General features: G+C 56.2%; 1 protein-coding gene across 4 annotated transcripts in view; it reads right to left on the minus strand.

The window, feature by feature from the left end:
• Window positions 1–17,132, minus strand: part of BCL11B (BAF chromatin remodeling complex subunit BCL11B) — a 98,021-nt gene that overhangs the window by 43,550 nt on the left and 37,339 nt on the right. For 2 of the 4 annotated variants that reach the window (XM_045452035.1, XM_045452034.1), the window contains exon 3: window positions 13,268–13,480. The exons of the other annotated variants lie outside the window; for them this stretch is intronic. In XM_045452035.1, the coding sequence (XP_045307991.1) occupies window positions 13,268–13,480 (213 nt within the window). The remainder of the gene's footprint in view (window positions 1–13,267; window positions 13,481–17,132) is intronic. 4 annotated transcript variants of the gene reach the window in all.

Raw genomic sequence — 17,132 nt, forward strand, 5'->3', positions numbered from 1 at the left:
TGAAGGTTGTAGAAGGTAACCGGGAGAGGTTTTCAAGTCTAATAGTGCAGTTAAGGGTTCCGAAGTCAGGCTGCCTCAGTTTCCACATCTGTAAAACGGGGGCGGCAGTGCCTTCCTTGCAGAGGCCGGGTGAGGGGTGCTGAGGGTGAAGCCCACGCTAAATGGCTAGCCGGCTGCTACCCGTCCCACCAAGCTGCCACCACCTCGTTTCACAGACCAGGAAACCGGTGTCCTAAAGGCTAGGTCACTCGCCAAGGTCAAAGAGCTGGTACATGTCAGAGCCGGGATTTCAAACTGGCCATCTGGATCCAAAGCCCGTGGTCCTCACGCACGCCCTCCTGGGTGGGTCACACCAGCACTGGCCACGTCTTCTAGCACTGTGAACAGTGGGTCCTGTCTGAGGCTGGGGCAGGCTCGGGGATGCGGCCTCCCCTGGAAGGGAGTGAGAAGACAAATTCACCCCCAGAGAGATTCGCCCTCAAAGCCTCTCACAGCAGGCCTCGGTACTGAAACACGATCGCACTCCGCGATCCAGGGAGAATTACAAAGTTCAGGAAGGAAAATAACCCAAGTGCTTCCATCATAAACACCCTGCATTGGGCGAGGAGGGGAGGTGACCCTTGCTGTGCCGATAAGTGCCCCGCCACCACACACATGCATGCACACACACACCATACCTGCTCGTCTACACTCACGTGCACACATGAAAACACATACACGTGAGTGTGTATATGCGCGTACCCACACACGCACTCACACGTGCCCATGTATGAACACGTGCATGCATACACACACGTTCACATACCCGCCAACGTACGTGCACACACCCACACGCTCACATATACACACACACTACACACGTATATGCACAGGCACACACATAGAGACACTCACACATAAACACACAAGCACACAGGGCCTTTTATTACGGGGTCTGTGCCAGGCCCAAGGACACTGGCAGAGGCAATGGGAAAAACCAGGGAGAAAATTACATGAGGCAATGTTTGGCTCCAAATAAAAAAGCCATGGAATGTTTTCCCTCAAGTCTTGGGTATTTTCTTGCAGGCCCACTCAGACCCGGATCAAGCAAGGACGGCAGATCAGGTCAGCCTTGCCCACAAGGAACCCCTGACCACCCCGACCCCCGTGGCGAGCCAGCTGCAATCCTCCTGATGCTAACAGCCCCTGGCCCGGTGGGGCTGGGACGGGACATCCCAGGCAACCGGCACCCACGGAGGCCACAGTCCATCTGCTCGTGGACCATCTCCCCATCAAATACATGCTCAGCAAACCGGGGCCGGGACTGGGTCCTGACCCTCTGACTCCCCCCCGCCACACACACACCCCACCCCCGCCCCTGCTCTGCAAGCCTCTGCAGCCTGGCTGGGTGACATCACACTCCAGTGGGCTCCAAGCTGCTCTTCCTGAAAAGATGCACGTCTTAGAAGATGCAGACTAAAAATACTCCTGGCTTCTCAGAGCCAGTTTACAAAAATAATTATATTTTCTTAAAAAAAAAAATAGATTATAGGCAAGTATGTGTCCAGCTATTTTTAGTTCCTATTCAGCTCTGCTAATTTTTTCTCATAATAACCACTGCAGACTTTTTTTTAAAGCCACCCCCCCCCTTGTTAATAATTGTGTTCTGATCTGGCACAGGGACAGAACTCGGGGTGGGGGGAGGGGTACACAACCTTCTATAAAACATGGAAGTCTGAGTTTTGCCCAAAGGTGGCGGCATCTGAAAATCACCACATTCCTGGGGGCAAGGTGGCTATCTCACTGAAGACCGGCTCCAGGCTCAACCCAGTACATCTCTGTCGCATATGCCTGAATCGGTCCCAAAACTTGGTTGTTCACAAGGGACACCAAAATGGGGTTCCCGCCCTGAAGGGGCTTACAATCCAGCAAGGGGTATGTTGTGGGTTGAAGAGTGCCCCCCCCCAAAAAGATGTCCATAACCAAATCCCTGGAATCTGTGACCATGATCTCACTGGGAAGAAGGATCATTGCAGGTGTAATTAAGTTCCAGATTTGAGACAAGATCGCCCTGGATTATCCGGGTGAGCTCTAAGTGTAATGACAACTGTTCTTTTAGTTTTAATTGTCCAGGAGAGGAGAAGACAGGCCCCAAGGATGAGGCCATGACCACAGCAGCAGAGCTACAGGATGTGGTCACAGCCAAGGAACGCCGGGAGCCACAGAAGCTGGAGGAGACCAGGAACTGATCCTCTCCTGGAGCCTCCAGAGGGAGCAAAAACCTTCCCACACCTTGAGTTTGGACTTGTGGCCAGCAAAACTGCGAGGTGACGAATTTCTGTTGTTGGAAGCCACCTCGCCTGTGGTCATTAGCTACCGTAGCCCTAGGAACTAATACAGGGCGACAGAAACCACAGCCTTACATAATAATCCTCACTGAGCCCCAGAATCACTTCCCCCAGCCCCCTTGCACAAAGGACCCGAGGCCACCCCATCACAGAGGCAGACCCAGGAAGACATCCTACAGTGCAACTCAGGGGGCCGCCCTTCCCATTCCTCCCAGCCCAGCCGGGGAAGCAAGGCTGGCATGATGATACCCAAGAGATGGGGACCCAGAGAGGCTCGCAGAGGGGCAGGGCGGGACCCAGGACACCAGCGGGCTCTCCCTTGCTCCCAGGTGTCCCCACTCTAAAGTGTGCGGCTCTTCCTGCTACACCGAACCCAAACCAACACCCTGAGGACACAGCAGAAAGGAAAGTGAAAACTGTCCACTTGCAGAATTTTCTTCCCCAAACTCTCAAGCTAGCAAAACGTTTAGCTGACTGCTAAAAATCAGCAGCCTGGGAGACGGGCCGTCCCTGGGAAGAAGCACTTAGAAGAAAAATAGGAGACCCTTACCCCAGGGTGAGAGACCCTCAAAGGAAACATCCTGGGGGACGTGGCCCGGCACAACGGCCACAGGCGCCACGTCTGAGCTCAGCAAGAGCCGGCCGCATTCCAGACCCTCCCGTTTTACCACGTAACTCGGGCCAGTTGTGGTCCACACCCAAGTCTCGGGGGCGGGGGGGGGATCAGGTGAAGAAGTGTAGAAACCAGGACTCTGGGGGCGCCTGGGTGGCGCAGTCGGTTAAGCGTCCGACTTCAGCCAGGTCACGATCTCGCGGTCCGTGAGTTCGAGCCCCGCGTCTGGCTCTGGGCTGATGGCTCGGAGCCTGGAGCCTGTTTCCGATTCTGTGTCTCCCTCTCTCTCTGCCCCTCCCCCGTTCATGCTCTGTCTCTCTCTGTCCCAAAAATAAATAAACATTGAAAAAAAAATTAAAAAAAAAAAAACAGGACTCTGGAGCACTGCTGAGGCGGAACGTGAAATACGGCCACCTTCAGAAAACAGGTGGGCAGCTCCTCAGGAAGCAGAACTCAGCACAGAATGACCACGCGGTCGAGCGATTCCACTTCCACGTGCACAGAAGCACCCTTCGCCACAGCCAGAAACGAGCATCCCTCGCAGGACGAATGAACAAACACAACGCGGCGTAGCCACACGAGGCAATAGCATCCGTCCGGCAATTCTGGGGCACCTGGGTGGCTCCGTCGTGGTTAAGCGTCCAACTCTGGATTTGGGTTCAGGTCACGATCTCACGGTTCGTGAGCTCGAGCCCCGTGTCGGGCTCTGCACTGATGGTACGGAGCCGGCTTGGGACTCTCTCTCTCTCTCTGCCCCTTGCTCACTCATACGTGCTTGCTCTCTCTCGAAGTAAATATCTTTTTTTTTTTTTTTAAAGGAAGGCAATTCTGACCTGTGCTACAACATACACGAACCCTGAGAACATCGTGCTGAGTGAAATACACCAGCCATAGAAGGAGAAACATTGTCTGATTCCTCTTCCATGGGATACTCACCAACGTCAAACTCGTAGAGACAGAAAGTAGAATGTGGGACGGGAGAAGTGGGGGAGTTAGCTTTCAATGGGGACGGAGTTTGGTTTGGGAGAACAGAAGTTCTGGAGCTGGGCGGGGGTGGGGGTGTAGCACTGGAACACACAACAATGTGAATATACTTCATGTCGCAGAGCCAGACGCTTAAAAAATGACTAAAAGGATAACTTGTGTATGCTTTACCACAGATTACAAAAAAAAAAAAAAAAAGATCCAGCAGACATATCTTCACACCCTTGTGAGAAAGAATCAGCGGAGAGGACGCTTACAGAGCCCGTGGCACACGGTGGGCCCACAAGCGGTGGCTCCTTTTGCTCTCAGATCGAGACTAAAATGAGGGGCACCTGGGTGGTGGCTCAGTCGGTTGAGTGTCCGACGCTTGATTTCGGCTCAGGTCATGATCTCAGGGGTCATGAGTTCGAGCCCCACGTCGGGCTCTGCACTGATGGTGCGGAACCCACTTGGGGACCTCTCTCTGCCCCTTCCCAGCTCAAGATCACGCTCTCTCTCTCTCTCTCTCTCTCTCTCTCCCTCTCTCTCAAAATAAATAAACTTTCTAAAAGAAGACTAAAATGAGGCACTTGTTAACAAAGCACATGCCAAGTCCAGAAACGGTGCATCAGGAGGCACGGGCTAAATACAGCTCTCGGGGCCCACGTGTGCATCCAGGGGCCCCTCCCATCAGCCATTCCCCACCTCCTGTTAACAAAGGCATGGATTAAAAATGTCTGGATTTATGAAAAGATTCCAAATGCCCCTGTTTCTGCAGGCAGTGACTCCATTTCTGCGTTAACCTCTTCCAAGAAGTCCCAAGTCCTCTGACCCCTTCGGCTGAAGTCTTCAAGTACAGGCGTTCTTATTATCCAGGGCTCGCTCCGGCCAGCCCTCCGGCACTCCAGGATAATTTCATTAGTTCACGCCTCTCCCTCTGGGGCTCCCACTCACACCTGCCAGGTAGCAGGCCAGCAGGAGGGTGGTCCGGGAGCCAGAGAGCAAGGACAGGAGCAGGCTGTGTCCCCTAGACCCAAGGAGGCCTGGGTTCAAATCCCACGTCCACTGCCGACCCGCTGTGCAATTTCGGGCACATTCTACCACCTCCCCGGCCCGTCTCCTCACCTGCAAACTACAGAATAGGCTGCCTCCTGGGAAAGAAGGTGCTGGGAAGCTTGAAATGTCTAGGAAGGCCCTGCGGAGGGCCTGACACGCAGTGAGGGCCCAGAAATGGTAACCCGACCATAACCGGGTGGCCCCACTGCCAAATGTTAAGAAAGACCCTGCCAGGGCTGACGTTCCCACGCCCACTGACCACACACCACGGTCACACGCCCACCCCCAAGGAGGGGCCTGAAGAGGTGAGCAGGTGGCACTTCTCCTCAGGTGGGATGGCAGGCTGTGTGCGAAATCCCACCCCGAGGGACCCCTGCCCACCAAGGGTTTCTCCCCACAGATTTTTGGATTAAACCGGCCAGCCTTGATTATGTTTGGATAAACTCTATTTCACGGCTTAGACTATTTGGGTTTGATTGTGAAATACGTACAGCACACAGCCCCTCCACCTTGCCTGGCCCTCGGGTTTAAAAAGTCAAGCACAGGGGCGCCTGGGTGGCGCAGTCGGTTAAGCGTCCGACTTCAGCCAGGTCACGATCTCGCGGTCTGCGGGTTCGAGCCCCGCGTCGGGCTCTGGGCTGATGGCTCAGAGCCTGGAGCCTGTTTCCGATTCTGTGTCTCCCTCTCTCTCTGCCCCTCCCCCGTTCATGCTCTGTCTCTCTCTGTCCCAAAAATAAATAAACGTTGAAAAAAAAAATTTTTTTTAAATAAAAAAAAAAAAAAAAAAAAGTCAAGCACAGTTTGTTCCCCTCCACCAAGAAAAAAAAAAAAAAAAAAAGACAACAACTCGAGCTTTAAGGACGACACAAGTCTGTTTCTCTCCGGTGAAGAAAAACTGCTTCTGGGGACTGTGTACCAAAAATGAGGCGGTAACTAACAGCATTCTGTGTGTCCTCTTTTCTCTCACCGACACGAACACGACCCCTCCTGGGGCCCGGCCATCTACCAGCATCTCCCGGGCACCTACAGGACCACGGCCACCCGGGCACTGGAAACCCAGAGATGCGGAGTCACACGGACCTGACAGAGGCTTCAATGAGGCCACCTGCAGGCTCCCAGACCCCCAGCCAGACCCCAGAAACCCAATTTGAGGGCGAGGACATAAGAAAAAATTTTACCCATGCCCCAGGCCTCAACCTTCCCTCTGGTGGCCTGAGGGTTGGGTACTCTGTGTGCCTAGCAGTCACTCAGAGCTCAGACCTCTCAGGGGCAGCCAGAGCTGGAGGGGGCTCTCTGGGTCAGCAGGACCCCTCCTAACTGACACCCACATCCACATTTGTCACTGGGCACCCGCTGGAAGAAGCTGCCTGGCCTCCAGCCTCACCTTCCCCATCAGGAAAATCCCAGAAGGTCTGCGGGGACCTCCCTGCTCCTGTAAGCCTGGTCCTTTCAGTTTTCTTCAGCAGAGAAAGGGTATCCCAGAGCACGTGGTTCGCGTTCATTGTGCACCCGACCACCGTGGCAAGACCCCCAACTGCGCTCATTCCCGGTCCCCCACGCCCTGCCCCCCATCAGGCAGCAGCACGGCCGGCGAATGAAGGGAGACCTTGGGGACGCTCCCGGGCCCATGTCCAAATGTGGTCTGCTCTCCCACCTCGAGCTGCGTTCCCGCTGCCCCTTTTTGAGCCACTGTGCACCCCAACGGGAAACAGGAGGGGAGAGCTATAAGCTGGGGGCCCCACGGTCCTCATGAGCAAAAGGAGAGGGGGGCTGCCTCTTCTTAGGGGCGTTAGGAGGATGGGGTGGCCTGAGCAAAGTTTGCCAAGTGACCAGGATGGTGCTGGCACACAGCAGGCCCGGTGGGAAACACTGGCAAGTCACAGGAGCAGGGCCAACGGTAATCTCCCAGGCAGCACGCACACTTGCAAAGAAATGGCAGCCACGTGGGCATCGGGCACGGGGCACCCGAGGGTTCTCGACAGCCCGGCGGCCTCCTTCTTGTCCCTCCCCTCTCCCCTTGCCTCCGCTTCTGCACACGCTGGTGCTCAGCCGTGGCCACCCCAACACAGTGGCCACGCGGTGGAGCCTCCAATGATGAGCAGGTACTTCCAGCGGCTCCATTTCACAGGGAAGGAAACTGAGACCCAGCCCAGGGTCACATATCCCCACCCAGGCACCTTGAGAACAAGGACGGAGCACGGTCCCACAGGGCCCACGGCTCTCCGCACAGTACGCGTCCGCAGTGACATTTCGTTTCAAGCACGAATCGGCATCACAGAGCCCTGAGAAGGGGTGCAGAAGCCAGGGATCAGAGCACAACCACAGAACGTCTCAAGCCTAGGGCACACGGAGGCGTGTTCCAACCGCAGATGGCAACACTGAGGGCCCAAGAAGCTGAACGTTCAGGGCTCCTCGGAGCAAAAACTCTGCCGCCGACTCACATCGTCCGTTTCACGCGGCTTCAGCTGGACGGTGACCCCCTCCCCGGTTTGCAGTCTGAACTCAAGGAGGTAACAGGGCCTAGCGGGCAGAGCATCAAGGACCCAGAGCTCGTGTCACACGCAGCCTGTGCCCCGGTGACCCACCCAGATGATGAAGGCGTTCGACGGGGTGATCTCTTGCGACCCCTGGTCCTAGGTCAGCAGCCAGGAACTCAAGCCTCAGGTCTGCCGAGGCGAACCCACGTCTGGACTACTCCACTCCACGTGGAGGGCCCCAGCCTCCTCGGCCACTTTCGGATGCCCTTTAAGGCCGCAGAACGTGGCCACGTGCTCTGAGATGTCTGATGTCGGTGGCCAGTGCTGGTTCCTCACATCCACTGACTGCTTTAAGGCGCTGCATCCAGTGCCGCATTAAAAATTAATTACACATGCTATTTTATTGCCAGTGCATAATGTAATGAGCACCAGCTGTGCTAAACAGCCAAACTCCTTTTTAAGACAGCTATAAAAAAAAAGAAGAAGAAAGAAAGAAAAGAAAAAGAAAGGAAGAAAGAAAGAAAGAAAGAGAAAGAAAGAAAGAAAGAAAGAAACTGCACTTCCAAATGCCTCTCCTGTCAGAGCAGGAAAACAGCAACATCTTGTACGGATTTGAACAGAATTCTTTGATTTAGCTCTGCCTTCAGAACGTCCGAAGGGCCGGCTCAGAGTGAAATGGAATCTGGCGTGGCTGCAGCGGTCTCCTCTCCGGGACGCTGCTGGGACCCCTTTTATCCGAGGACAGTCATGCTGGTAGGTGCCCCTGCCTCAGTCCCGCCCCCCCTCCCCCACTAGGCAGCACTGCGCTCTGTCTGGTCCCTGGAGACCCAGCGCCTTTGGATCCCATAGGTGTCGGAGCAGACGTGACTTCCCGGATAGAGGGCTTTTCTGGGGTGCTCCCAGGCCCTGCTGCCCTCTGCCCCCTCCCTCCATCCCCAGCTCTCCGTGGCTTCTCCTGGTACCTCCCCCAGTCACGAAAGGAGGCATCTGGGCTCTAAAGACAGGCGGTCCAGGGCAGCCTCTGCAGCGGTGTGATCCCAAGAGGCAGGAGGACACCACAACAGAACGCGGAACAGGCATGCAAGAATCACTCATGGGTTGTAAATGCTGGACCACCGGCTCCCTCGGCAAGGTAGACATCGCAAGGCGTACAGATGACTCTTTAAAATTTTTAATGACTCCCCTGCGAGCCCTTTTTCTGCAGCGAGCCAGCCCCCATTGACACTGGGACCCGGTTAGCCCAGGCAGACTCACAGCAAATGCAACTTTGCAAAGGAAATCGCAAGAGCACGTCGCGAACCTTCCCCAGACGGAGTGCTTCTGTCCACACGCGTTCCCCCAACACTCACTTCTCTTCTTCAGCCCCATACTCACCCCTCCCTCCAGAGTCTCCAGGGAGGCCCTCATGCCCTACTGGGGCGCCCCTGCGCCCCCTGCACCAGGAGAGAGGTGGTGAGCCGGTGGGGGCCTGGCTGGTGCCGCCACCTCGGTCGGCATCACCCTCTGGCTTCCCACTGATCCTCCGGTGTTAATCAAACCCAGTCCAGAATGAAACTACAGCGTGCTTCTTGTTCTGGTATAAAATGTGCAAAGCACAGACCATATCATTAACATAAAACTTCCAGAAATAAGGCCACTTTCCAGACAGACTGTATTAATTGCATCAAGCTTCCACAGCTAGGGTGGTCTAGTCCGCAGTGTCCCATTGGATGGCTCCGGTTATAAAAACCAACACAAATGAACACTGGGATATAATTGAAGGAGGACACGATACCGTCTACTGTGAAACCCTACTATTTACTTACAGGTAATTCTTTGATCTTTATTGTCCCTTTAACCCGTGCCAAGAAACCCCAGATTAGTTAAATAACACAGCAAGCACAATTTCAGTAGAAAAGTAAATTGAATTTAACTTTACAAGATTGCCCTGTGATTTCAGCATCTACTAATGGCTGCAACTGACTCCTTCTATTAAATCCAAACACTTCCACTCCCGTGAGACCTTGAACTTCACCAAGCGCGTGTATCAATCACTGCGGCTGATGACCAGTTGTGGCTTTTAAATATGCAATGACGTTTCTCGGTTCCCTGTCCACCTCACGATGCTGGTACATGATCTGAGCCAGCCAAGAGGCTGAAGGCCTCTAAGAGTGGAACCTGGAGGTCCAGCTTGAAGTAAAACTCCACACGGCGCGGGACACGTAATGACGTGGTGTTGTAAAACCCGTTCTGCTCGAGCATGAATCAGAACTTCCACAGGGCTTACTCAGCGTGAGGCACTGGGCTCGGCACCTGGCATATAGGACCTCATTCGGTCCTGAAAACAATCTTGCAAGGCATGTACTATCATTACCCCCACTTTATAGGTGAGGAAACTGAGGAGCGAGGAGGGAAACGACTCACCCAAGGTCACAAAGCCATAAAGGGCAGCAGCCTTCACGCAGGCAGTGGATACATTCTAATGACTGCCTGCCACTCTTAGAAACCTCAGAAAGGGGAAAGGTTCAGGGGAGCCAAAGCCCAGTGGTTTTCAAACCGTTCTCTGAACACCCCACCCCTGCCCTGAGAACCTTAACCAAGTCACATGCCCAGTCATCCACAGCAGCCTGTAGCTGAAACTACAATGATCAGTATCATCTGTTGTAGAAGTCAAACGTGGAGTCTCATTTTTAAACGTCATGTAAATAGATGATATGATACCTAGCTAAGTGTATATAGGCATACATATTTTTTCATTACAGAAGAGGAAACAGGCCCAGAGAGGGAGACTGGCTTATTCAAGGTTACTGGCCAGGTGGCGCAAAGGCCAGGACCACAGGCCGAGGTTCCGGACGCCACGGGCGCGCCCTGGAGTGGTTCCTACATGAAATTTCTCGGGGGAGAAACTTCAGTTTCCAGGAATGCCCAGACTCAAAGCCCCCCCCCCCCCATTATTTCAGCAGAGTCAAAAAGCAACAAAGAGCCCAAATCCCTTCTCCCCACCGTGACCATCAGGAGGTCTGGGGTTGGGGTCCTGGGAGGCGGGGCTGTCTGGGACACTAGCAACCAGAGAGATACACAAACACACAAACCTGTGTGGCTTTCTCCCCCATAAAATCACATCCTTCTATAAATAACTCTGAACGCATTCACGGGCATGCAATTAACCTGTGTGAAACACGGTTACTCCGGGGTTTTCCGTATTAATTTGAAGAGATAGGTTCAGTGCATCCTGATCTGAAAAGAGACAAAACAAAGTGAGGACGGTGGCCCCTCTCCATCTTTACAGAGGACTGCTTCTTCCTAACGGGTTACTGTGGATTTAATGACTGCATTCCCACTACTAATTAAATAGGCACTAAAAACACTTCAGCAAACAGCCCAGTGCCAGGGACAGAAGCCACAAAGGGACAAAAACCTTCGGAGCAGGATATTTTCAGGTATCGAAACTGATCAGAAAGGATGGGGGAACAACCCGGAGCAGACTAACAAACGGGGACCCGACAGGGAACGAAGACGGTCCTGGAAATCACAGCCTAGCTAGCACCAGAGGCCGAGGACAGGCCTCTGAAGAGGGTCAGGAAGGGGGGGTCCTGGAGACCCCAGGAACAGAGCTCACCCTGCCTCACTCTCCTCCCTGAGCACCGACATCAATTTGGGGGCTGCTCACGGACTCTAAGCCTTCAGAGTATCAAGCTCTAAAACCCAAGAAAGCCTCTAAGCCAGCAGAGCCAATACGAAAGATGAAGCAGGTTCTGGACGATCAGCCAGGGTCAAATCCCACCTCTGCCCTCCCATCCCCTTCAAAGCAAACTCTCTGTGGGACCCTGATCCCGCTCTCCCCATCTCCACTCATGCAAGCTGCCAGAGGCCAGGGGTCCACCGTGCCTGACTCCTTGGCTTGCCCAGTGCCACAAACTAGGTGCCCAAGAAAGGGCTTTTCGTGTAAGAATGAATGAATGGATGTGAGCTATCAGACCTCCACATCTCTGAGCCTCATGTCTTCATCTGTAAAGTGGGGAGAGTGACGTCCTAAGGTTCCTATGAGAACTGAATCCAAGAAGGCACACGAAAGGCCCAGCGCACTGGCTACACAGCAGGCCCTCCACACACGGTCCCTAGAAGGAAGTGGGCGGTAGGGCGGCTGCGGGCGAGCATGTGAGCCCATCCAGCGCGAACACCCCTGGATGCAGGCATGGGCACGAGGCTCCGTGGGAAGAGGGTGACCTGGGTGGGAGGCGTCCCGAAGACAGCCACTCAGCCTCCCCGAACCTCTGCTTCCCCATCTGCAAAATGGGGATGTAACAGCTCCCGCTCAGCACGGCGGCAGCTTCTAAGCAGAGCCAGAGCCAACAGAGGGTTAAGCAAAGCCCCGGGTGCACCTCTGCCGGGGAAATCATGTTTCTGTACCGCAGACCTTGACCGAGTCTAGTCATAAACACTCAGGCTGATCTTTGATAGCGCGACCCCCCGAGTGGTTGCAGGGGCTGCAGCACTAATTACAGGAAGCCACGAGAGCAGGGCAACCGCCCAGACGATGCAGGCATCCCTCGCTCAGCAAGCAGGGATCACAGCACGGACCTACAGAGCTGGGACGGGAGCCCCAATCCCCCAGGGGCACTAGGGTGGCCGCGAGCAGGGAGCTGGCTTCTTTGCCAGTGGTGCCGACCCCTTCCCGGACATGTTTAGTCTTCACTTTGTGACTTCCAGGTATAAGCCCACCAGACATCGGAGCGGGAGCTGCTGAAGGCTGCAGGCCACCTGACCAGCAGGAAGGCCTAGGGACTTCTGGCCCCTGCAGCCAGGGCCACCTGGCTCCACCACGGACAGTCCCTCCAGACAGTTTCAATTAAAGCACAATCTGTCCGGTAACAATCGTTTTCCTTTCTCTACCCAAATCAAGGGAAAGCCTGTAAGACGCCTGGGGACAAAGCTGAGACAAACTGAATCTGCCCCAGCTCTGCACCCACTCTTCTCCTTTCCTGGCCCCTGCCTGGAAACCAGGCCTCAGGGCCCTCACCACCACCTGTGTCTATGTCAGCATCCTGGCACCAGGCCCTGACCAGGAGAGGAGGGGGCGGGAGGCCTTGGCCTGCCATTTCCAGGGACCCTGGGCCACAGCACGAGTTCGGGTCGTGTTCGGGAAGAGAGATGGGGCGGGTGATGGAAAACAGGTCTTTCCGCTGTGCTGACCCCCCGTCTGCCCATCTGTATACTGCGCAGCCGCAAAGACCTGCAGAGAGGCGCACAGTAGGCGTGTGCACAGCCCCACCCCACGGGAACCCCACAAGGCTTCACCCCCTCCCACCGCCACAGCTGAAGGGCTCCTTCGGAGTGACTCTTCTGTCTCAGAGTTAATGGGCAACACATTCTGGCAAAGAGAAACTCAGCATTTTGGACGGCTCCAGCGATGGACACAGGCAGCCAGGAAGGGAATCTTCTCCCAGCGCTGCCTTCGGGGAGGGGGGCAGCGACTGGGGTGGGGGAGAGGGGATGGCCGTGGCGGGGGCAGAAGAAAACCTCAGATGTTAAGCGTTATCCAATTAAGGTTTAGCTAAACAGCCCAAAGAGATGAAATCTGGAAGCTGAAGGAATGCATTCTGGGAGTGAGACCCTCGCAAAGGGCGGAGGCGTCCGGGGACCTCCTAAGTGATGGGGACAGGGGCACCAGTGTGCAGTTCCGCTGACGTCCTTCACCACTTCCCCGGTGCCCCACTGGGGTGGGACCACACATCCTCCCTGGGTCCCCACCTTGCCCAGCCCACCTGGGAGAGGCAGCGGCCGGCCCTGCCCAGGGCACACCCCGCCACCCCTGGGAGCCCGCCCCCCCCGCCACCGCGGCCGTCTGTTACCTGACAACTGACACTGGCATCCAAAGGGAGCCTCCGTCTGACCCTCACCCTGAGTCCCGTCACCCGAGACCGGGCGTGCGCTGCAGCACGGCAGGGGGAAGCAGGGCGGCGGGGCGCCCAGGGTGCGCAGAGGTGGAGTGATCACGGATGAGTGAGGGTGGGAGGAGGCAGCTATGGGGGCCGTCGCTGGCAGCTGGGCAGGCCTGCACGGCCCTGGAGAAAAAACAATAAAAAAGACTGGTCAGTCGGGCCCTGGACCGTACAAGGGACCCGGGGTGCGGGACAGGGGCCCGGGGCAGAGGGCTGCAGGCCACCCTTCCAGAGTGGGAGGCCCCGGGGTGCCAGGCTTCCCTGCAGGGAAGGCACCTGGGCACAGGCTGGGGGAGCGGGTAAGAGGCCATGGGAAGTGGGGGTGAGGGGTGAGGGGGTCCTACTTCCACAGCTGCCAGGTTGGGCCGTCTTGGGACCAGACTCCCATCCCTGGGTGGGCGGGGGCAAAAGAAGCTGTCAGGGCCCCTGTACCCAGGAAGACCCCCCACCCGCCATGTGGGGGCTTCTAGAGTGTTCTGGATCTGGCTTCCTTTGGGGATTCGTTCCCAGAAATCTGGGCCACCCCCCCTCTGGAAGAGCTGGGAAGCGCCAAGCCACCACCGTTGGCCCTATCAGGACGGGCTGTGTGTTCAGGCCTCGAACACCTCAGTCTACCTCTGAGCACCTGGGCACCAGTTAGCCTGCGGCCTGGCAGATGGCCAGCTGGTGTCTCTCTCCAGCCCAGCGTCCTCTTTAGCAACTTGAGCAGGAAGCACACGGCACACAAGCCCCCAGGCTTTTCGAGAGGCTTTGAACGCTCCCCCCACCCCAGGAAACCCCAGGCACTGCCCACCACCCCTCTTAACACCTCAGCCCTGGCTGGGACGTCTCCGCCCCCCCCCCCCGCCCCCCAGTCTAACAGCCACGACACAGGGCCAGGAGCTTGGCTTGCCTCCGCCCAGCCCCACAGCTCGCAGGCTCCCCAGCAAGGCCTGCGTTTGATTTGGCCGTTTATCTTAAATGGCTAAGAGACCACCAGGGCAAAAGTCTGTGTGAAGCCCTTGCCAAAACCACAAATGAAGAAGCCCGAATTCCCCGGGTAAATAATTGAGCAGGGAAGCATCAGGGAGACAAAAAGAAAACATCAACGAGATGAGGGGCAGCTGGGCCCCGGGCCAGCTCTGCCAAGGAGGACACCCGAGGCCGCTCACCACCCCGCACGGATCTGCAGGGTGGAGGTCTGCCCACTTTGTGGCCCCCACAAGGGATTCCCCCATCCAGGAGAACCACGGGACCCTGCAAGCCCACTTCGAGCCAGGATCCTGTCAGTCCTCATCCTGAGTGAGCTTCCCAACACGTCCACGGGGCAGGGCTTGGGAGACCCACTGCGCAGACCAGGAAGCCGGTGACGTGACCACAGAAAACTGTAGACGCCAGCAGCCAGCCCCGCCAAACCCTGGCCGCCCGGCTCCGGGAACCAGAACTCTTTAGCTACAGCACCTGCCTCTACAAAACGTGTGCTATCCAGGGCTGGGGGCCTCGGGACCCCTGAGAAGCCCTGCAAATGTCCTGCCAAGAAGCCAAAGCCACGTGGGCTCCCCTGGGCCAATGAGGACCTCGGATGAGGCTAAGCTCGGGACCCGGGGAATTGCTGAGCCCGGGACGGTCCCAGGAGGGCACGGCCAATAACCCCACACAGTTCCAGCCACACATTCGGTGCAAGCCCCCAAGTAAAGTAGGCACCTAAGGCCAGCGTCACCTGCCTCCTCCCAGAAGCCTGCCCTGGCCAGTCCTTGCCTAAACCCCCACCCCAGCACCGGCCACTGCACATTCGGCCCTGTCCTCGTCAGTCTGGCTTCGCCCCAAGGAAGGCTCCCGACACGGCTTTGTGCAGAGCACCTACCACAGCAGGCAGTTCACCACCAATACGTCACTCAGCAAGGAAAAGTGTCCCCCGTCCCAGAGGGGGTGCTGGAGCTCCGGGAAATCTGGGACTTGAACCCAGTTGCATCTCCAAAGGCCGGATATGTCCCGCCAGCCCTCGGGCTGCAGCTGGGGTGGAGTGACTGGGGTGCCCTGGGATGCTGAGAAGAAGGGCCGCGTGGAGCAGAGGGAAGCTGGAGGGTCCCTGGGCTCAGTAAGGCCACGGGAGGCTGAAAAAGAGCAAACCCAGGCCTCCAGGCTCTGGGTAAGGCGGTGACACAGCCACCACCATTTACCATGGCTAAGAAAGAGTGACAGGAGTGTCTGGGGCCTGATGACTGTCTTCCCCAGCGGTGACGGAGCAGGACCTGGGTCTCCAAGGTTTCGAGTAAGGGTCAAAGGGCAGGTCCAGCCACAAACCTCTCCTTCTGGAAGGGCCAGGCTTAGGCCAGGGCCTGTAAAGGCAAAGTCGTCCCCCAACTCAGGTAGCAGTGGGGGCCATGCTGCCCCCTGGAGGGGCTTCCAAAAGCCTCCTTAAGAATTCCAACCTCTCTGAGGACCACCTGCTCTAGGGGCTGGCTCAGCAGAGGCAGGGAGAGGACAGCAAGAGCGAGTGGCTTCTAACCCTAAGCTGCCCACAGAGGACACTCCAGGTGCTCTCCGAGGACCTCCGACCTGGGGGGATCCCCCTCACCCGGAGCAACTTAAACCTGGAGCTCAGTCCAAAGGTGGATACTCCAGAAAACCTCTTCTGAAGCTAGAGCAAAAGCGGAAGGTGACCCCGAAAGCCACCCGTTGTGTGATAGTCAATGTCCACAGTAGACAAATCCATAGAGACAGAATGTAGACAAGAGGTTGCCAGTAGCTGGGGGCAGGGGCGTGAAGGCTGGTGGGAAACGGGTTTCCGCTGGGGGTGATGAACGGTTCTGGAATTAGCGGTGGTGATGGTCGCACAACACCGCGAATATACTCAAAATCACCAACTGCACACCTTAGAATCGTTCAACTGGCAAAGTCCAAGGCGAGGACTGTCTCTGGCCTCAGCAGGCCTCCCAGGCCACCTCCCAGCCCTCACCGGTCCTCGAGGAAGAAGTGTGTGCATTCAGAAGTGCAGACAGGAAATCGAGAATGCACCTGACCGAGCACTTGAGGCAACACGCTGGCAACACAGAGGAAGCCCGGAGCTCAGAAGCAGCCTTGGAGCAGAGGGAGCAGAGGCCTGGGTCCAATCCCCTCTGCCATTTCCTGGCCACGTGACCTGGGCCGAGTCACCTTCTCGGAGCCCTGCCTCTAAAGGAAGGTCAGGGCAAGCCTGGCCAGAGCCTGGCTTCTAGCGAACACTCACTGGATAAACGGCTACTATGGTCCATTTATTTTCCACTCTGGAACTTTTCCTGCTCCCTGTGGGTCTTCCCACAGCCTGGCGGGGAATGCCTGCCGGGTGCTCTCCTGGCTCTGGAAAGCACCCGCAGAGCCCTGCAAGACACTTTTTTACAAACGATTCTAGGTGGGTTCCCCCTCTGGGATTGGAACAGCACCGAGGTATGTGGCACAGGGACACCAAGACGCCATGTCAGCTTTATTCAGGATCCAGGTGGCTTAAAAATAAAGCCCTGGCTGGCTCGATTCCTTGTCATGGAAGTTCACTTTCATTAGGGAAAGAAAAAAACAACAACAACAACGAATACACGTATCACAGTATTTAGGGCCAGCGACCCCCACCCTCACAAATGAAGAAATGGAGGCTCACAGAGCTTAGAATGTTGCTCTAGAGGCCCCAAAAGGTCCAAAAATAAGATCCCTAAAAACGTTTCTTAGGCTCCAAATCAGGATGTAAGGCAGTTTGCAAGGCATCCTTTCCGTGGGGGTCTGGAACCTGCCGCGCTCTCTCCTAGAGGGGCCCTGCAGATAG

Source organism: Leopardus geoffroyi, chromosome B3 (genome assembly GCF_018350155.1).
Source record: "Leopardus geoffroyi isolate Oge1 chromosome B3, O.geoffroyi_Oge1_pat1.0, whole genome shotgun sequence".
NCBI classification, from domain to species: Eukaryota; Metazoa; Chordata; class Mammalia; order Carnivora; family Felidae; genus Leopardus; species Leopardus geoffroyi.